Below are 22,105 nucleotides of genomic sequence, written 5' to 3'. Positions count from 1 at the left end.
TAAATACAAGATAAAAAAAACGAAAGAAAAATAGGAACGATAGAGCGTGAAGATAGTGAGTGAGAGGGCGATGACTTAGAATCACCTAACTTTCACCCGTTTTCTCTGCTCTTTCACATCTTAACCAGTTTATCAATTAACGACTTCATTTGATTAAAACTTTTATCATTTAAATTTTGAAAGTATTATTACATTATATAAATTTCATTAGAAGGTAAAATAATAAAAATTGGGGACTTCTCTCTTACCTAGTGAGAGAATTTTCTCTCTAATCCTCTAACCTTCTTATCAAATTTCATCTTTCAGAAGGTTATGAGTTGTTTTAAGGGAGAGAGAGTCCGTTGTTTTTGTGTACCGGTTTCGGTGTTTCCGACCGGTCTTGGACTCCGGCGTTGCATCAGCTCTTCCGATGAATGTCTGGCTTTGCTACTGGGAAGCGGTGGCTTCCATAGCACCGTCTTCGCCGGCTTTTGTCTCCGGGAAGTGATGGTTTCGTCAACATCGCTTTCGCCGGCTCTCTTCCGGGGTTCTCCCGATATCTCGATCTGTGATTCCGGACTTATCTGTTTCCTGCCTCTTGATCTAATACTCTGATGGTTTCTTCATCCCCAATCGTTTGGGTTGTTGCATCTTCAGGCTTAGATAGATCTATAAAGATGTATGTTGTTCCTTGCAAGTAAGTCGGAGGTTTGAAGATCGATTGTAGGCGGTTGATCTCTTCGTCGATTCGTAGATCTGCCACATCTGACTTTGCGGCTCGAGCTTTGGCGTTGACTGTTCTGGTTGAACGGTTCGTCTCGAGTTCGTCTTTACCGTCGACGGTGATCCGTCGTGTCTCCTTGCTGGCTCCGGGAGAAGATTGAAGGTTCTCGTCAGGACGCGTATTCATTGGTCGCCGGGCGACCGGACACGTGGTGGGGTGAGTCGGATTTTTTCTTCAACGGGTTTTCTCTTAAGGCTTACGGCCCAAAGTTATATTGTACAGTGGTCCAGTTTATTTTTTTAGGCTTTTGTTTTAATGTTGTATCGGGCTTTGTTCATTCTGGGCTTTGACCCAATAATAAAATACAAGATGACAAACAAACAAAAAAATTCATTAGAAGGTATCAAAACTCGCTTTATACTGTAGTATAATTTATTTACATAGTAAACTCGAAATGTATGGAAATATCTAGACTATTTTGTTTTTTTCTTCTGAATCAAATATTATCTCCATTACTTGAACAAGAATCTGCATAGCAATACACACCAATATAAAAGTATGATATACGGTTTCTAGCGGTGCTAACTAAAAGGTCAAGCGATAGAGTCTGAACCTTGAATTATATAAGAAATAACAAAGCTAAGATAATGCATGTAGGCGGCTAGATTTAATTTAACTTCATGAAAAAATCGTTAAGAGCTTCAGTTTCAAAAAAAAAAAAATCGTTAAGAGCTTCTCTCAGAAAAAAAAGATAAGAGCGATTTGACATATGCAAAATGTCTATTTAGGATATCACAACACATGGACGTGCCCGTCCAACATTTTTAAATTTTTTTTTAATGTTTTATGCTCATTTCAAATTTATTTATGCTTTTATTATTCATGTAAAAAAATTATAATACCTTATTTACAACTAAAATCATGATGTTCTAACCGGTCGGTTTCTTTGTCCATGCTCCGGACCAGTCTTACAATTGGATGTATTAGCCATAGACAGCTAAGTTCAACTAACTTTGTGGAGATATGAAAATCAATGTGTATTTGTTAGTCTTAGATTACTAGATAGATCCTTTTCTGCACTTGTAGTGTTTCATGTTAGTCTTTTATAGAACAAAATCTTTCCTTAGCGGTGCACTTCACTCTCGTAGAGCTTTACAATACTACTTTTAAAATATTATGAACCTTGTTTGAGTTATGAGGTGTAAGGGCATCCCCATTGAGAATTCAATGGGGGAGTTCACACGGTTTTCGAAAAAAAAAATATTAAAATAAGTAAAAGTGGTGAACCTGTCTCTTGCAAGTTCACTGCAGTGAACCCAGGTCAACACTGTAGCGCGGGTCCCACGGCACGTGGCGGCCCGCGATTGGTTCGATTAATTTTTTTTTTTTTTTTTTAATAAAATAAAATTCAAACAGAAAAAAAAAATAATAAAAAAATGCTTTGTGAACCCCTCCCATGGGGTTCACTGATGTACATGGCCTAACTAAGCATGTAGCCCTATACTCTTGTTGGCAGTTCATGAATACGACCACGTGTTAACTTGATCGAAATCTAAGATATATGTACGGAATACGGATGCTTTGTTCGAGACAGATCCAAATAATAATGTTAAAATTTAACAGACTGATTAAATTGTCTGAACCCGAAAAAGTCAACGATAGGCTTTTAGTTATGGTGATGATGGTAACATGTGACTGGCTTCAATTTAGTGCTAAAGTTAATACTCATTCTGTTCATAAATATAAGATTTTTTTTAAATAAAACACACTTATTAAAACTATTATTTTTTATTTAAAAGGTATCATTAAATTTTCAAATTAAAAACTATTTAACCACAAAATATAACTATTAAATTTGATTGTTTACACAGTTTTTGATAAACATAAAAATATCTAAAAATATGAGAATATCTTATATATTAGAACATAAAAACTATTATAAACATCATATATTTAGGAACAGAGAGAGTATTTTTTTTTGATAAATTAAAGTTAATACTCTTTATGTTTCATATTAAGTACTACTTTAGTATTTTTTTCTTGTTATAAAAAAATATCATTTTAGAATTTTAATATAATTTTTAGCTTAAAATTCATTATAAATGCATTGATTTTATAAATAATTTTCTTTATTTCAAATACTATTGGTTGAATATGTATAATTAATAAGAATTTTAATATATTTCAATTATTTTCTTAATCTGTGTGAAAGATTTGTCAAAATGACACTCTTTATTAAACAAATGGAGTATTATTTTCTTAACTCTCAAGCCTCACCCAACAGGACTCGGTGGTAGTTGTTGTGGAAAGAACATGCAAGTGACAAATAAACGAATCTACTCTCTAGCAAGTGGTACCACAAACCTAAACAAGTATGAATTCCTAAAAAGAAATATCTTACTTTCTAAAGTCCGGTTGATATGTATTCAAAATTGCAAGAAAAACAAATGATCTCAAACTTCAAACCTATCTATTACATATTCAGAAGTCAGAAGATGAATTTTTTTTTTTTTTGAAAAAGGCTTTTAGAACATGAAATACTTTTTATACTCCCTCCGTTTTTTAATATAAGTCGTTTTACAGCTATGCACGTAGATTAAGAAAACCATTAATTTTTTATATTTTCTATAAAAAACATTATTAATTATTTACTTAACCACAATTCAATCAATAAAAAAATAAAAGATATATTATCATTGGTCATACAACATTAGTTATTAATACATTTTACATAGAAAACCGAAAACGACATATAATTTGGAACAAAAAAAATTCTCTAAAACGACTTATATTAAAAAACGGAGGGAGTATCATTTAACAAGGTTTCGTTGTCACTGGATAGTCAAGCTCAATTGAAAATGCATGATAGCATTTATTGGTGAAATGTAAATGATTAATTAATCAAACGTAAATTATGCTGCTCGTTTCCTGGGAAAAATAAAAGAATCATAATGCTGATTACAATATTTATTTTCCAGCCTGCTATGGAAAGTGTTTAACGAGTTACGGCTACTGTGCTTGTATTAAAGATTAGGACCATGCATGATGCTTGTGAATTTTCCAAATCTTACTCCATATTTGAATGCCGTGATAAAGTTTTGATCACACCCATTATTAAAATATTTTGGAATTCTGTAATTGAGTTGTTGAGTGGGGAAGCATCGAGGAATATACCAGTGCCAAATCAGCTGTGAAGTAAAGACAGACGTCACCATGGATCTTTATGTGGGCCTTTATGCTCTAAAAGCTTTTCCACTCCTCAAAATGTATTTTTTCCTCATTTTCAATTAAAAGCGACAATCAATTTTCTGCTATCCTTTTATTTTATTTTTATTTTAGTTACCCTACATTTCACAAACAATTTTTTTCTATATAAACTTAATGGTATTTTTTTCCAGTTCTAAAATTTTTTAAAAATAATTTCATATTTTGTTCTACATAAAGTAGAATTGACATTCTATAAAATAGAAAGTAAAATCTATTTTATTATTGAATCTAATATGTTTAGAATATGTGATATACGTATATAATAGTAATAAAAATATTTAGAATACACATTTCGCACTTAACATATCGCTCTAGAATCTATAGAAATCAGAATCTACAAATTACTATAAATCTAAAAACTTTAGAAATCAATTTCAAACATATTTATTGTATTCTAATAGTAGAATACATATTTTACGAATAAGGATAACCAATTCCAAAAATATGGGAAGAAAATATTTGGAAATATTATGTTTCCATGTATTAAAATATCGATTTAATATTTTCTTTTATTTTAATCACTTTTTAAAAATTGCAAGAAATAAAAAAATTGATTTAATTTTTTAAAAATTTAAAATTTTAAAAAGTTAAAAAAATCCCATTTTTTTGTTTGGGGATTTTTAATGGTTTCTTCGGTTTTAATCACTTTAATTATTTATTATATTTGAAAATATGGGAAGAAAATATTTCGAAATATTTTGTTTCCTTATATTAAAAGTTGATTTTCAAAATATATATATTAAAATAGATTTGATGTTTTTTTTCATTTTAATAACTTTTTAAAAATTGATTTTTTAAACGATTTTTAAAAATTTAAAATAATTTTTTTAAAAATTAAAAAAGTCCCCATTTTTTATTTTGGGATATTTAACGTTTACTTTTATTTTAATCATTTAAATTATTTATTATATTTTAATATTTAACAATTGTTTTGTTAATGGTAATTTCGAATTTATAATTGAAATTAAAGGTATTATTGTCATTTTGAAAATACTTAGCCTAATGAGACATAAATAATATGAGATTAGTCTAATAGAACATATTTATCATTTTTCGGTCTAAAAAAACAATTTTCCCATTTTTTCTTTCCGAAACAGGAATGGAAGAATACATCTTTGCATCCGTTTTATTTATTTTTACTAGTTAATAACCCGGGCTTTGCGTGGAATGTGATTATTAGTTTCGTTATCCTCTATATACTAAAGCACAAGTCACTCAACCAATCTTATTTTGCCATGTAATATTTGTTTACAATTGTTTTTAAATAAAATCAAATAAACCTAGAAAAAGCCTATGGAAAAAATACTAAACAACCCATGATCTAATCCACGACCTATTTTCTTTGTCCACGATTTTTCTCTTTTCGCATTCCTATCTCTTCGATTCGATATAGAAAACTCAAAATCAATCAATAACAGAAATATGCTCCGTCTTTGATTTCAAAACCTTAATTCAATAACAGAAATATGCTCTTTTTTTTTAATTTCCATATTGAATGCCCTGGGCCAGTGCAGAGGTACATCTCTGAGTAAACGATCTCAGTAACCCATAGATCCCGGCGAGGCTATCTTACTCTGTGTGCAGTTTCGCAGGCTTCAGCGGAGAAACATATTGGCTCATCTGATCCATTCTAGAGTCAAGAAAGTTCTAGAAAGGGTGGATATGTTTGATCAGAATGATATGAATTGCTAGAGACCCACAAGAAAGAGAGGAAGAGGAAAATAAAAAGCAGAGGCAGATGAGGTAAAATCACAAGACTGCCTTTTGATCAAAGGTATCACTATCATATCGTTAAAGCGCACCGTAAAATATAGCAGGGTATAGATTGAAAACACCTTTGAAAATATGATAAAGAGTACTACACTTTTTCCCCCCTATAAATGTAATGTTTCAGATTGCTGTTAAAAGTTTGGTTTATGTACAGTTATTATAGGGACTAGAGAAACATGAAGTGTTGAAGATGACAAAATTGTTGCTGCCCATCATGGGGAACAACGATTAAATTCTCAAACAAATTAACAGAGGTATATTAACTGCATGTATTTGTTAATTGTTTCAGTTTCTTGGTAAAATGCTCCATAGTCGCTGGTATCAATATTTTTTTTGGTTTCCGGTGTTTGATATCTCAAATTATTCTTCAACTTATTATTAATCTCAAAGGTATTTGTTACGTTCTCTTTCTCGCATGTACATATAATTTCTTAATTATGCTTTCACATCCACATATCATTTAGATTAGAGTATTTAATCGAGTTTGCATGGTTTAGTCATGTCTGATGTATTGCTTATCAGTTATGTTATTTAGTTTAAAAGGTATAGCATCATACTTTAAGTACTAAAGATCATATATTCTCAAGCTAATGAGTAAATTAATTTTAGAATTTACTAATTATTTTTTCAATTGTTTACTGGTTTTTTTTATATGCAGATGGAGATACTAAATAAAGTGTTTTTTGTAATGAGTAAATAAGGTATTGGTAAGCTAGAAAATGACCAATCTATAATTTGTACTTTTCTAATACTCTTGGGAATGAGGTTCTTTTGAACTTTCAATTTCGTTGATTTTTAAATTAAATTGTAATCTATTTAGGCTTTCCTTATTCATATATTGCCGAATAGTATGATTTTTCAAAGTGTGATATTGGGAAGAATGATAGACTATAGTGTGATTTGGCTCTAAAAGGAGTTAAGTTCAGTTGCTCAAAAAAAGGAGTTAAGTTCAATAGCTAAAAGCTCATTGCAGATTCTAGACATTAAACTATCATAACAGAGGTATGGTTTTATTTAATGTTCCTTACTGCTCATAGTTTGCAACTAAAACGTGATAAGACTGCAATCTGATTTCATATATCTTGATTGAGAATTATATAGAAGATATCAGTTTTGCTGAAAATGGACTTCCACCTGCAGGTTTCAAGGCCTTCAATGGCACAAAATAAGTCAGCAAGAATGAGAGCCTCTTTGGTTGATAACAATGTAAGCGCATCAACCGGATTAGGATCTACTGTAGCGACTAATCATAAAACAGTTTTGTTCAAGAACTTCAAACTAATATTTGTGCTCCAAGAGCTAATTTTAATCGATGTGAATTTTTATAAACAAATTAAACTGTTTTTCATATGTTTAGTCAATGATAAGTGTGTTAACATTTTTGACTAAACATGTAATTTTCAGTGTATATATAACTGAAATTTGGTTTTATTTAACTTTTTTTTTTACCGTGCGTACGCACGGGATCAATACTAGTATTTAATAAAAAGACATTAAATCTGTTTAATCTGGATATTGGTTCGGTTTTAAGTTTTTTTTTTGGTTTTTAATCTTCTAAAATATAACTATTATTTTAAATTAATATTCATTTTAGTTTATTCGGTTAAAATGTTTGATTTTTTGATTTTTTTGGTAAAAACCAAAAATTAATATTATTTGTTTATTTTAATGTTATGAATTTTAGATAGTCGTCATGTCAAACCAATAGTTTCATATTATACTTTCTAAAGAGATAATAGTTTAAGAAAAGGAAAATAAAATTATTAAGACAATGTGCTCATATCAAGGTGCACATGTATGTGTATGTAAAAAGTATATAAAAATAGTGGACAAATATATAAATATATTGTTAATTAATATTAGATGACATTTAAAAAAAAACGAAAGATAAAATTAAAATTAATTTAAAACAAAAAAGGTCTTGACATTAGTCATCTTTTACATATAAAGAAAATAAAATTGTATCCATAAATAGGGGTGGGCACAGATCGAATATCTCGGTATTTAGAAGCATTCATGTCAATTCGATCTTTAGCCACCTAGATATTCGGTGACTCAGATATCTGAAATGTTTTAGAATTTTAAAGAATATCTGATTTGATCCGTAAATAAAATAAAATTTTAAAAATAATTGAAAATTTAATAATAATATTTCATTACAAAAATATAACATTATTTAAAATTTTAAATTCTAGTACCTAATATAATAAATTTAATTCATAAAAGTATTGTAAAACTGATATAAAGTATAATATATAACATATATATATAATTCTTTATATATATATATGCATATAACATATCGAATTAGATATATGTTCTTAAAAATATTGGTATTTGTGATTTGCTTCTTTTTTGAATATTATATTTTAGTGTTTGATTTGTTTCATAGAGTTACGGATATCCAGATTTTTTGGTTCAAATCAAAACGGATAACGAATCGAATCAAAATTTATGAATATTTTGCTCAATTTTATCCGTAAACAATAAAATTAATATATATATATAGTTTGGCTTTTGATTCGTTATATATTTTTATTCGAACTGAAAATACAAAGTTTTATTGGAACCATATGAGTTTTATATTACAAAAAAAATACATAGTGTGAACACATTTATAATTATAATATGAACGCGTTAGCATACTTATTATCAAATTATTGTGAGATTGTCACATGTCTATTATAGTGTGAATGTATTTATTACAATGATTCTATTTTAATATATAAGAGATCGTAACGAAACATCGGTTTTTCTTGTTAATTCATTGATATCTCCGGTGATTTCAAATGTCAACTTGAAAGCTTAAATGATTTTATAATATCTAAGGTGGCAACAAACTTTAACTATGGAAGGTATCTTAAATTGGAATTGAAGTTACAGATTCCTTTTCTTGATGGTTAAATGCCCTTAAAACATATTCTAAGCATTTTGGATTCAATACACGTCAAATGGTGAACATCAATCCAAATTTTGTAGGTTAAAGAATATAAATTCAATCAGTAAAAACGTGTATTAGTTTGCTTTGCATAATTTTAAATGTGTGTTTTGATAATAAAAGCATCGGCAGATGCGAACGCCAGCCAAATGTCGAAACCCGGTCCACACTTAACACCTAGGGTTTCGTCGTTACAAGTGGACGTGTGCGTATGTATATACATAACACTAATACACGCGTCTATTCATAAAGGTTCAAATCTATAAAAGGAGGTAAGAGTGAGAGGAAACGGCTGAGTATCCGGGAAGCACAATACGAAGCAAAGAGAGAGAGATAGGGTCGCATTAGATACGGAACGGTCCACTTAAGAACCGTGTTTCATTTTGATTCTCTCAATCACTCTTGTCTCCCTTCTTTTTTCTTTAATTATTATTTTCTCTGAACTTGATCAATATTATTGATCTAGAAAAATGAAGCTCGAGTATTTGGATTACATATTGGTGCCATTAGGTATGGGTTTGATGGTATTCTATCATCTCTGGCTTCTCCACCGCATCATCCACCGTCCATCTTCCACCGTCGTTGGCCTCAACGCCTTCAACCGACGCCTCTGGGTCCAAGCCATGATGGAGGTCTTTTGCTTTTACATTTCCTTTTCTTATTATTATATTTGTTAGCTTTATTTAGATGATTTATTTTTGTCGATTAGATCTCTCCATATATATCTGCATGAGTTAATGAAGCATTTTCCCGGGAAAAGGAAGAGTTTCTTCTCTGGAAAATTTTGATTTAGCTCATTGCTTTCTTTTGAGGGTTGGGGATAACTAAGGAGAATCCCGTGTGGATGTGTGTTTATTCTACTGATATATAAATTGCATATAAACAGATAAGGATGAATATTGATTTATTTGAAAAATATATGATGATGATAAGTGTATATGCGTGTGGAGAGATTTTCGTGGGAAATAAATCATTGCCAACTGTTTCAGTTACGTGTTTATGTGTATGTGTGTGCATAATCATCATGCATGCGCCTAACCACTTGAGAATTTACTATATTGAGACAGTATATAACTGTTTTCTTTTTACGAGAGATTTCCTTTTTCAGATGCGAATATAGTTAGATAAAAGTTCTTTACGTAAATGTCGATTCTGAAATTTCCTTAACAAATGATTCCTCAAGTGTGAAAGCTAATTACACTGAAAAGATACTTTGCAAATCTTGGGAAGACTAAAAATAAATACAGATGTCATACAGTAAAACAAAATACATTTTGTTTCCTCCACCAACATTTTCCTCTTTTTGGTTTTTACTTTTCTTGTACAATTTGATTACAACTAATCCATGTCCTTTTACAACAAATGAGAACAGGATTCATCAAAGAACGGCGTTCTAGCGGTTCAAACGCTAAGAAACAACATAATGGCTTCAACTCTATTAGCATCAACCGCGATAATGTTGTGTTCACTAATTGCTGTACTAATGACCAGCGGTACGGGAGAACGATCTGTCTGGTTTGTGTTTGGAGACAAAAGCGACCGAGCCTTCTCGATCAAGTTTTTCTCAATCCTCGTTTGCTTCTTAGTTGCGTTTCTTCTCAACGTCCAATCAATACGTTACTACAGCCATGCAAGCATCCTCATCAATGTCCCTTTCAAAAAGCTCATGGCTGTTTCTTCGGGTGGTCATGGTCGTGGTAGTCTTATGATAAACCAAGACTATGTGGCTGCAACGGTTAACCGTGGCAGCTACTTCTGGTCGTTAGGACTAAGAGCGTTCTACTTCTCATCGCCTTTGTTCCTATGGATCTTTGGTCCAATCCCAATGCTCATAACTTGCTGCGTTCTTGTTTCTTTGTTGTACTTTCTTGATTTAACATTCGACTCGATGGATTGTAGCGTTGGGGTCGCGGAGGCAGAGGAGACTGAGATTAGAAGCTTAGCTGACAATGTGTAGTAATTTTAGTTGAGAGATTGAGAGCTTTCGTTAGTGGAACATACTGGTTTCATAAGTTGCATCGATTCAGGTTCAATGGTTGTTGAACCATGTCAACTAGTTATTCTGTTGCTTAGTGAATAAAACGTTATTATCTCCAAGTTTTTCTAATGTGTGATATATATTTAATTAACAGTAAATTTTCCAATTTGGTAAATCGTTGCGTATGAGTTTTCTTTTTCTTTTTTCGGAAGCATATTCCCAATACTGGTATAGTTAATGCACATATCATATAAAATCATCATCTATACAGACATTAGTACATGAGGTCACATTTTATTTGTTTTTCTGGTCAACCACGTTAATTGTTCGAGATCTCCATCGAAGCTTTCAATGTTTTCATAAACAAGACAAATGCCAAGGATCTAAAAAGTCAAACCAATACTATATGCTAGAACACGAACTTACGAAGTTATTGACAAATGTTGAGATCTACTTAAAATTTGATGCATCTATTTTTATTACTAAAATAGATAGAGCTGAAAAAGTTCCAGTTGATATTATTTTAGTAAATGTTTTATTTTGAGACTAGACATGAATTTGTAAAAAAGTTTCTTTCTCTTACAACTTTCGTCCGTATAAACGCTTATGTTTTAGAGCGATTTGTAAAACGTACCAACTGGTTGGTATAATCTATATGCCATTACAAACGTTTAAATAAATGTGATTTTGTAAGCAGTTTGTTGTGAACAAATCAATCCTAAATTTATGCAGCGCTTGACTCGCAAGTCATATCAAATTAACCACAAGATGCCGAAAACTTGGACCCAAATTTTCGTAACATTGTTGAAAGATATTCCAAAGTTAGACTCTTCTCCTGATTCCCCATAAAAGTGTTATCAGGAATAAAATACAAAGGTCGGGTAGGGCCGGGTTGTTATCAAATATAGATTTTTATATGTTGGAATATATACTACGTTATTATCTAACTACTTAGAATTTTGCTGACGTTCCACGGTTAAGTAGTAAGAATTCAAATACAAGTCAATAAACACAACTTTGACGCACCAAAAAGGAGTCCATCCCATACAACAAGAAGCAAAAAAGTTTAAATCTACCTTGTTAAAGAGGTCCATCCCATACAACAAGAAGCAAAAAAGTTTAAATAATACCTTGTTAATTTAGAGTCCTAATTTTATCTACTATTAAAAAATCGTAATAGAACTATTATATTATTAGCACTAGATAATAGCCGCACAAAAAATATATATATACCTAACAAATTTTAGTTTTATTATTTAATTTTTGAAAAATTTCCATTTATTAAATTAGATGTACTTTAAATTATAAATTATATAACTTCAATATCCATATTAGTCATCAATGTGTTAAATATATATTTTTAATATTTTTTATTTTTGGGATGTTGATTTTAGATTAAAATATTTTTATACTAATAATCAAATTAGATTAAAACTTGAATTTTTAATAAAATGTTTATTATACTTTTGGAATGAAAAGAATTCCAGTGACATTAAAATCATTATAAACAGTCGTAATTCATAAATTATCAACAAATAACAAAAGTGATAAACATCATATATTATCAACAATTTAAATTTTAAAACCGTGAGAAAAGAAATAAAAACAATAAATTGGAAAATATTACCTTTGTATTTTCTTAGATTGTACATATATTATGTTTTGTTATTTGTCGATTTATTTTTAGTGAAATTGCACTCTCTACACTTAATTTTAGGCGTAATTAGGTAAATACCATTATAGACTATTGAGTACTGTTCTGCAAATTATAAAAACAAATTATGCCCTTATCAAATCATTTTTTGATGTATGCTCTAAAAGATTATACAATCCGTAGGTGAATATATTTTAAGATTTGCGTATCCTTATCGATATAAAATCTACGAAATACACTCTAGAGATCCTAGTGGGCTATAACGATACTTATCTCTAACATTTACAAAAAGACAGATATGTATATTTACTTCACCACGATTCACTATTAGGCTCAATTAATTTTGTTCATGGCATATACCTATTTTTTGCATTTTTTTTGGTATTTTGGCCCAATTGACTTTTATTTTTATGTTATTTAATATTTTATCCTAGTTTTCCATGCTTCCATATTTTTAATATTTTAAATTAATTTTAATATATATTCTTTACTATTTTGGTTTAATGTATTATTTTGAATATTGGTAATATTTTGGATTTATAACTAATTTGATATTTGTGTTACAAAAAAAAAAAACTAATTTGATGTTTGTCATGTATAAATATAAATTAATATATTGGAATATGATTATTTATATTCAAAATATATAAATTATTTAGCATAAGTATTCAATTTATAGTCTACGACATATATTTCAATAATGCTTTAAATTTAATATTAAATTCAATATTGAAATAATCTTTATTTAGATCAATATTTCTAATAAAAATCAGAAAATCTGAATATAACATTAACCATTAAAATCATAAATTTAATATAATATAAAGCTAATTATAATATTAATATTATAATAATCTGAATTTAGATCAATATTTTCAATAAGAATTACAAAATATGGCTATAATATTAGCCATTAAAATCATAAAATAAATATAAAATAAATACAATTATAATATTATCAGTCGAATTTGCTAATATATTTTGTTAGTATATATTAATTAATTACTAACCCCAAATATTATGATAATAACCCCAAATATCATGTTAAATATGTATTTATACTTAAATTAAATTTTAAATAATAGTGTATATATAAATATATCGGTAGAATTTGTCAATATTATCTTAAATATTATGATAAATAGATATATGTTAAAATAACTTTATAATATAAATTAATTAGATTAATGATTTATCATAAAATTATGGAAAAGATGACAAGTAAGCAAAATTTATAAAATAAATATTATTATAAAATTATCAGTCGAATTTACTAATATATTTTGTTAGTATATATTTATTAATTAATAACCCCAAATATTATGATAATAAGCCCAGATATCATGTTAAATATGTATTTATACTTAAATTATATTTTAAATAATAGTATATATATATCGGTAGAATTTGTCAATATTATCTTAAATATTATGATAAATAGATATATGTTTAAAATAAGTTTATAATATAAATTAATTAGATTAATAATTAATAATTTATCCTAAAATTATGGAGAAGATGACAAGTAAACCAAATCACTTCATAAATAATAGTATAGATAGATAGATAACAAAATAGATTTAAAGTAGATATCAACCAATTATAACTATAATATTAACGTTTATATAATTTTGACAAAATAATTCTATTAATTAGTTTAGTTCCTAAAAATCAGTAACAAACAGCAAAATTACAATCTCCTAACAAGATTTACGTATAATTTACATCAACATTGATATCAATACTATTTACATAATTCCCTCATGTCATAAATACTATAGTATACAATTTTAATATTTTTATTAATAACCATATTTGGAGTTCCATAATGTTTATAAGCACCAAAATAAATTAAACTATTGTTGCATTTGCAATATGTAACACAACATCATACTTCTTAATCCGTGCAAGGGTGCGGGTAAAAACTCTAGTATATTTCTAAATCAAACAACCAGAAGACAAGAGGTTCGCCTAATTTTTAATACCTTTCTGTTTCACAACTAGTTCAGTTGCATGCACTACGTTTTCTCGTGCATCCACCGTATCTCTGGTGCGTTAGCTTTGGTAGCAGCCACTTCAACCTTCTCTGGTGGAACCAGCTACTGTCTCATCAACCTTTTTCTACGTCTGCGTCAATATCTCTTCTTTAACGGGCTTTGCAAACTATTCAAGAAGATTGTTTTTGTGGTTGAAAGGTTGTTTCTTCAGTCACTGTTCTTTAGCATTTTTCAACCGATGTATTTTTTGTAGTTTTAGATTATTGCTAGTCTTCTGAATTGTAAGAGATGTTGACCTTGTTTCCAGTTGATATTGTAATGATAAAACTTTATGAATATTTTAATTTTTTTTTTTTTGTTCAACGAATATTTTATTTTCTATTTAAAAAACTGGATTCACATTGGTTGGGCAAAACAAACTCTCGAGTAAGATGGGCTCCTTGGCCCATTTATATTTTATTTTCATATATACAATCATGTACTACTATCCAAACTTGTCGGGCCGTGGAGCTTGGACAAAACTTAAACGTAGCTTCCTTCACTTAATCTACGTGTCAACTTATGATTCGCTAGCTGACACCTCTCTTTCCGACACACTCAAACTTTACTCATCTACCCCCGTGCTACTTCATCACTTTCCTCTTCTACTTTAGGGGTAAAACCGATAATTCAGTAGTTTCCCCTTTACGCGTAACGAACGTGGGTAATGTTGTTTCGCGGAAAGTGGCGCGTGTATAAATTACAAACAATTTTCCACGCGCTGCCTTTTTCATCTCTTTCGTTATCTCTCTTGTCTGAACCAAATCGTGTCACATCTTCATCTTCTTCACTTTACCAAATCTTATCGAGTCTTCTTTTTCTCTTTTTTTTTCTCAAATTCTGGAATCTACTTGTTTCCTTTGAATCTCTGATCCAGCTTCTTTCTTTTCCTTTGAACCTCGAATTCCTCAAAGTCGCACACGACTATGGAAGTCTTGTCGCTTGACTCACTACCCGTGGGGTTCAGATTTAGTCCAACGGACGAGGAGCTAGTCCGTTACTATCTCCGTCAAAAGATCAACGGCCGTGATGAAGAAGTCAGAGTTATCCGTGAGGTCGATATCTGCAAATCGGAGCCATGGGATTTGCCTCGTATATTTCTTCATCTCTCTCTTTTTAGATTCTCAGATCGATCTATTGTTTACTTTGAGCTTTCTGTCTTTAAAAGCGATCATTTTGATGATGTTGATTGTGTTGGCAGATTTGTCTGTGGTGAAGACAACAGACTCGGAGTGGCTCTTCTTCTGTCCAATAGACCGGAAGTATCCTAGCGGAGGTAGGATGAATCGAGCCACCCTTGCTGGCTACTGGAAGGCGACTGGGAAAGACCGTATGGTCAAAACAGGCAAGAAGATTATAGGCGTTAAGAGGACTTTAGTCTTTTACAAAGGTCGTGCTCCTAAAGGGACACGAACCTGTTGGATTATGCACGAGTACCGCGCAACTGAGCAGGATCTTGATGGAACAAAGCCTGGCCAGGTATTTAAAAAAAAAAAGTATTAGAGAAATGTCACTAATTGTGTTTTGATTTTTGTCTGATTGTGGTTGGTTCTTTGGAATTGTAATTTTATTGCAGAACCCATTTGTGATATGCAAATTGTTTAAGAAGCAAGATGTTGTGCATCCGGAAGATTTGAAGTCATGTGAAGTGGAACCAGCAGTCTCATCTCCAACTGAAGTGTCTGAGGTTTCTCTGGCTTTCCCTAAAACCGAAGAGACAAAGCCTTCTGATGTCGCAGAATCTTCTTCCCTTGGAGTCTCCGGAGAGTGTCATAGTGAAGTATCTGCTCCTGAGGTTACAACCTCTGAGGTGAGGATTTCTTTCTTGGTATAGAAGGTGATACATTTAAGTTATATGAGCTTGTTATAGAAGGTGATACATTTAAGTTATATGAGCTTCGAACATAAAACCAATTTGGTGATAAGCAATATGGATTGATCCATCTTTCTTATATACTCCCTCGTTCGTTAAAGAATGATTTTCTAGAGTATTCACGTATGTTAAAAATATTAAAATTAATGTTTACAATGTTACTTCACATTTTTTAATAACTATCAACCAATAATATTTAATTGATTCAAATATTTTCAGTTAATACTTCTTAAAAGTATACAACTTGTTACTATTAACTACCAAAAGTACTTTAAGATTCTAGAAAATCTATTAGTTTGGAACCAAAAAAATAAATTTAAAAAATTCTTCTTTCATAAAGAGAGAGAGTATTACTTAAGATCCCTTTTAACTTCCCATGTGTGTCTCTAATATATACAACTGCTTTGTAAACTTGCTAACTTTGTTTTTGATCAGCAGCTTGACAATATCGATTGGACCTCATATCTGGAGTTGGAGACTCTGGATTACAATATTTTCTCTCCGTTGGACTCTCAGTTGCAATCTGAGCTTGGAACCTCTTTCAATGGTTTCCCTTCTGGCTCAACCGAGCTGTTCAGTAACCAGGATGAAGCTCCTGCTCAGGCTCAAGCTCAGGCTCAGTACTGTTCAAACGACATCGACCAATCTATGTTTGATCTCTTGGATTCGGTTCTTGAGTTTCCTTATGAGTTTCCAGAGCAGAAACATGTAGTTCAACCGACGCCAGAAATTATGACATATGAGCCGCGTAGTCTTGTCGACACTAGCAACAAGATCAGTAACGATGTGCCCGGAACAGGTATCAAGATTAGGGCGCGACGGGCGCAAGCCCCTGGTGGGGCTGAGCAGTTTGGAATGCAGGGCAATGCGTCGAGAAGGTTGCGTCTTCAGGTTAACCACAAGTCAGAAGGTGATAGTCCTCAGCACCAATGTATCAAGCAAGAGGTGAGATTAGGTTTATCTATCTTCATATGTTGGGAACCCTTTCACATGTTTTACTCTTTCTAACCTTGATGTGATTAAATGCGTGCAGGTCAAGGATACAGCGGAGGAAACTGTAACTAAGGGATGTGGAAGTTTCATGAGATCAAAGAGCAGCAGCATATTCAAGAATATTGCAGCTATGGGAGGTTCATACAGAGGGCTTTTCAAAGCGGGGGTGGTTGCGGTTGTGTTTGCTGTATCGGTTTGCAGTCTAACCGGAAAATTCGGCTGAAGCTTATGCTTGTTGGTCAAGTCAATAAAAGAAGGAAGGTGGTTTTTTTTTTCCTGGTTGAGAGGGCGGGTGGTTTGTATGTATGGGACTTGGCCTGGTTCTGCATCTGTTTTTGTTGATGTTGCTGTTGTCGTTATTGTTGGTTTAAGCTTAACGAGGCCGGTTTAGGAGAGTAGTGGTTAACTTGTATGGATCATAAATTATAGCTATGTTTTACATGTAAGAGGTAGCCTAATGCTCTTAGAAATTTTTCTTTTGCTCGACAACTTCTCATTCACTTTTATTGCAAGTTTTTTTTACCTCATTTGAGATTCAACCATAGAAAGTTAGAAACAATGAAACGATTTAGTACCACATAGAAACACCTCTATAGATCCTAAGCTCTTAGAATTGTATGACCTGGCAACATGATATGTCATGAGATTCCGTACGGCTCAGTTTCAAATTTTATTTTTGTTTTGGTAGCTAGAAATCTATGATTTACGGAACTGCGTTTTGGTCTAAAATTTAGATTCACGTTTTGCTACCACAGATATGAGTTTTTTTTCTTCTTCTATTTGATACTAATAATATATTGCATCTTTTAGCTTGCAACTACTAATTATCGGTTCCATTCTGAATCATAAGCAAATATCTTATAAACTAAGAGTCTAAGAGTGAATCGAACTAGAAAGGAACAAGATCGGCTGGGGGTTATGGCCTTGGCAATGGTGGCTCTTAACAATCTACTTCCTCTATTCCAAAAATGTATTTTAAAAGTTTCACGCATAACTAAAAATCGTTTTACGTTTAATTACCAAAATGTATGACTTTTAATTAATTACTAGATCTTGATCCGCGCTTAAGAAGCGCGGGTTTGAGGTTTTTAATCTTTAATAAATTTTAAATCTAGTATAATTTTTTTGTTTCACATTATAAATATTGACTTTTAATGTTTTTATTATTCATTATTTTTTTTAGTGTGAGATTTGTTTGAAATAGATTTAAAGATGATATGTATATTTTTAGTTGTAAAAATATTCATTATTAAAAATATATATTTTAATTATTGAACTGTATTAACCAATGTTTTGAAAATCTGAGGACCGTATGATCGAACCAGTCAGATCCTGACTCGCTCTTCTAACTGGTTCTGAGTTGTGCTAAAAACCGAATTTGAGTTAAATCAGACCTATTTCAATATAAAACCCAGTTTTTGCAAATTCAAGTTAAAAATAAAAAAAAAATTGTAAATTTTAATAAGATTTCATCAAAATTTAATATTGTTTTCTACTACATATATAAATAAATTAGTTTTAAAATGGGACACTAATATTTAAAAATATGTACATTAATATTAATCTGTTTGTTATGACTATTTCCTTAAGTTATTTTCTGTATTAAGAAAATAATAAAAAATTTAGCTAAAATATCATTGTTAGTTACAATATCTCTTTTTGTACATTAAGGAAATTATGAGTTGATGTATGGAATATTATTTTGGCTTAAAAATAGGCTAAATTATATGGTGTTAGTCTAACTAATAGGTCCAAACAATCTTGCATAAGTAGATTTTTTAAGAATGCTTCCCTTTTAATAGTATAGATTCTGCATATTTTTTACGCAATAGAATTTTATTAAATAAAATTATGTTTTTTGAAGTTTATAATTTACTATTAAATAATACAATAAATATAAATATTGTATATTTTTGAAATAATATCTTTTTAAACGTGGATCTTTTAAATGGGATGGAGCATTTAACAGTACTAGGATAATTGTTGAATAAGCAGGGCCAACCTAAACCATATCGAGGATCCATGTTCAAAAGCTGGTGGGTTTGTCTATAGCTTATATAGATAAGGAAAATAATTGATGCGAATAAAATACTAAAATGTCAAAAACTATGATGTAAATTAACGTCTTAAAAGTTCTGGTCAGTATGAAATTATACATTTCTTATCCAGAATTATCCCTACTGACCAGAACACTTGGATCCCTACTGACTATAACACTGTCTGTCAAATCATCGGAAAGCAAATTATCACGTTCTTTTATATATATATAACAAGATAAAAAAACTTAAGCTTCTTTCACTGAGTTATTTAAAGTTTCGAATGTTTACAACCGCTCCGCCCCGCACCACAGTTAAAATTAAACTACATTAGGTACAAGTTGAAAATGCATGACATATTTTTAGGGATGAGTGGATGACTAAGAAGATGATGTAGGTTGTTTTTCGTTTCTTATAGTTATTTAAGTAAATAATGTTGATTATTGGTGTATGCAGTAAAATGACATTTTTATATATTGTGTGTGAACTGAGAATTATATGAAAGATCTCTTTGATATCGATGAAAACTCCACATAAACTAGTTTTCCACTGCAAGAAAACTTCATCTTAACTACGAAAATTAACGAGGAAAAAGAGGACTTGTAAAATTTATGGCTACTACATGAATAGTTTACGAGGAACGTAAAAGTCAATGTAAATTCGTCATAAAATAACGATAATAAAGTTTCGTCGTAAGAAAGAAGTAACTTAATGAAAAACTTACGTAGTAAATGAGTTTCGTCGTAAAGTAGACGTAAATTTAGCGTGTATTTTACGAAGAAATGTTTTATGTCTTTTTAGCGACGAAATATCGTCCACCGACTTTTTAGTTGTAAACGTATTTTTGGTTAGGGCTTGCCAACTATGTTTCCTCGTAAATTCCTAGTAAAATATCACCTACCAATTTCAAAAAATTTCATACCTTCGAATGAAAGACTCGAGAATAAATTGGTGAGCTGTTATCAAAGTTACATCTCGTGGAAGAATAATCCACGGAGAAGAACCACCTTTGCAAGAAGAACACATCAATGAAGTCGAGGAATCTGAACAACAAATTGATGACATCTTTCTCATTGATCCGCATAATCGTGAATACGAAGATCTTTCCGACGATACCACAAACAAAGATGTTGAAGATGAGTTTAATGCAAATGATGATGTTTCTGGTGATGATGAGAATGTCAATGATGTATCCGAATGATGATGTAATTTTTTTTATATAAATCAAATGATGACTTTCAGACTATTGCATGTGTTTAGTTTGTTTAATAATGAAAATTAAATTAATGAACTGATTTTGGGGTTAGACAAAATGTTAAGGGATTTGTGGATTGAGAGTTTAGAAAGTAGAGATATAGTTTATAAGTTAAGGAACTTGGGGTTTGGAGTTTCGGCTTTTAGAGATTCAGAATAAATACTCATTATTTCCTCGTAAAAAAAAATACGGTACTAAGAAATAGTTGTAAATTACTCGTAAAAAAATGTGGATCTGGTTAATTCCACATCAAACATTTCGACGTAAATTCCTCATATTTTTAAAAAGGCCTAGTTAATTCCTCGTAAATTAAAAAAACGGGCATAGTTAATTCCTCGTAAATTTTTTAGGAGTTTACGACAAAATTTAAAAATGAAATGGTAAATTCCTCGTAAATTCGGGGAGTTTACGGTGAAATCTATTTCCCTATATATACCCAACCATCTCACATCTCGTTCCGTAGCTACTCCCTCCCCTTTGCCAAGCAAGGTACCTCTCTCTACTTTCTCTATAGTTTAGCTTAGGTGGTTAGTTTAGGGTGATTAGTATTGATTAGGTAGTTTAGTGTAGGAAATTTTTAGATAAATTTATGGATTTTGTTGATTAAATAGGATGATGAATTTAAAATGTTAATAATATATTTATATTTTTTGTTTCAAATGGTTAATAATATAATTTTTTTTCAGATGGTAAATTTAGCGAGTCATTTACAAGGAAAACGACATAAATTCCTTATTAAAATTTACTTAGAATTTACTACAGAAGACACGCAGATTCATCGTAAAGTTTACGTGTCTTTCACGAGAAAAGTACAGTCATTACCTTACGTATTTTTTACGATGAAATATTAAACTCTTCTTTACGATGAAAATTTTCTTCGTAACCATACGACAAATAGTAAAAAAAAAATATGCGTTACGACGTACTGACAACGAATTGACTTTCGTAGTTATTTCGTCGTAAATGGTCAGTTACGACGAAATAACCACGATTGCCGTTAAGTTTATGTTTTCTTGTAATGTTCAGATTCTTTAAAAATATTTATATTGGCAACTATGATTTTTATTTTCTAATCATGCAGATTATACAGTCCATTGTTATCCAATGTGATTACCGAATATGTTACGGCTATCGATCTTGATTGAGTAAATATTTGGGTTTAAAAAAAATGTCGTATTTAAATACAACTCCTTCCGATATTACTTAAATAATATATAAATATATAAAGTATTTGCATTCGAATCTTAACGCAATTGCAGTTGGACTCATGTCACCACATGCGATGCACCGAACATCAACTAACTTGATCCCAACTATTTTTAGAATTCACGTACATGTTATATAATATTTAAAATTCCGATTATAATGATTAAAAAAGGGACGCACTCTTTTAAATGTGTCAATGCTAGAAAACATTAACATGGCACATCTCAAAACATAAGTTATGACCAAAGGCTGTTTATTCTAGCATAAAACTAAAGTAGTTATAGCATATAGTTAACTACAAGCTTAGTCAATATGGCCCTTTTGTTATTTTTTACTTTATGGATATAATTTCGAATCAGATTAAAGTCGCATATTGCCGGTTGGTACAAAAGGAAA

At 30.6% G+C, this 22,105-nt stretch overlaps 2 protein-coding genes and 1 long non-coding RNA gene across 6 annotated transcripts; all 3 read left to right on the top strand.

The window, feature by feature from the left end:
• Positions 1–4,709: 4,709 nt before the first annotated feature.
• LOC103874326 lies at positions 4,710–7,120 on the top strand. 2 transcript variants are annotated; one of them, XR_004448759.1, is made up of 2 exons: positions 4,710–5,713; positions 5,895–7,120. It is a non-coding gene; the product is annotated as an uncharacterized LOC103874326 (long non-coding RNA). The 2 variants fall into 2 exon arrangements; XR_004448758.1 differs by having other exon boundaries at positions 4,710–5,744.
• Positions 7,121–8,411: 1,291 nt separating this feature from the next.
• Positions 8,412–10,822, top strand: LOC103874325. The gene is made up of 2 exons (XM_009152736.3): positions 8,412–9,310; positions 10,051–10,822. The coding sequence occupies exons 1-2, from the start codon at positions 9,149–9,151 to the stop codon at positions 10,633–10,635; spliced, it is 747 nt and encodes a 248-aa protein (XP_009150984.1). The 5' UTR covers positions 8,412–9,148; the 3' UTR covers positions 10,636–10,822.
• Positions 10,823–15,068: 4,246 nt separating this feature from the next.
• On the top strand, positions 15,069–17,701 carry LOC103874324 (NAC domain-containing protein 91). 3 transcript variants are annotated; one of them, XM_009152734.3, is made up of 5 exons: positions 15,069–15,438; positions 15,548–15,825; positions 15,923–16,156; positions 16,655–17,164; positions 17,253–17,701. In XM_009152734.3, the coding sequence occupies exons 1-5, from the start codon at positions 15,273–15,275 to the stop codon at positions 17,433–17,435; spliced, it is 1,371 nt and encodes a 456-aa protein (XP_009150982.1). In that variant the 5' UTR covers positions 15,069–15,272; the 3' UTR covers positions 17,436–17,701. The 3 variants fall into 3 exon arrangements, with proteins under 3 accessions (XP_009150982.1, XP_009150983.1, XP_033128726.1); XM_009152735.3 differs by having other exon boundaries at positions 15,071–15,438; positions 16,658–17,164; XM_033272835.1 differs by having other exon boundaries at positions 15,113–15,489; positions 15,520–15,825.
• The last annotated feature ends 4,404 nt before the right edge of the window (positions 17,702–22,105 follow it).

Source organism: Brassica rapa, chromosome A06 (assembly GCF_000309985.2).
Source record: "Brassica rapa cultivar Chiifu-401-42 chromosome A06, CAAS_Brap_v3.01, whole genome shotgun sequence".
Taxonomy (NCBI): domain Eukaryota; kingdom Viridiplantae; phylum Streptophyta; class Magnoliopsida; order Brassicales; family Brassicaceae; genus Brassica; species Brassica rapa.
Note: the sequence above shows the minus strand (reverse complement) of the source record. Positions and strands in the feature narration are given on the sequence as shown.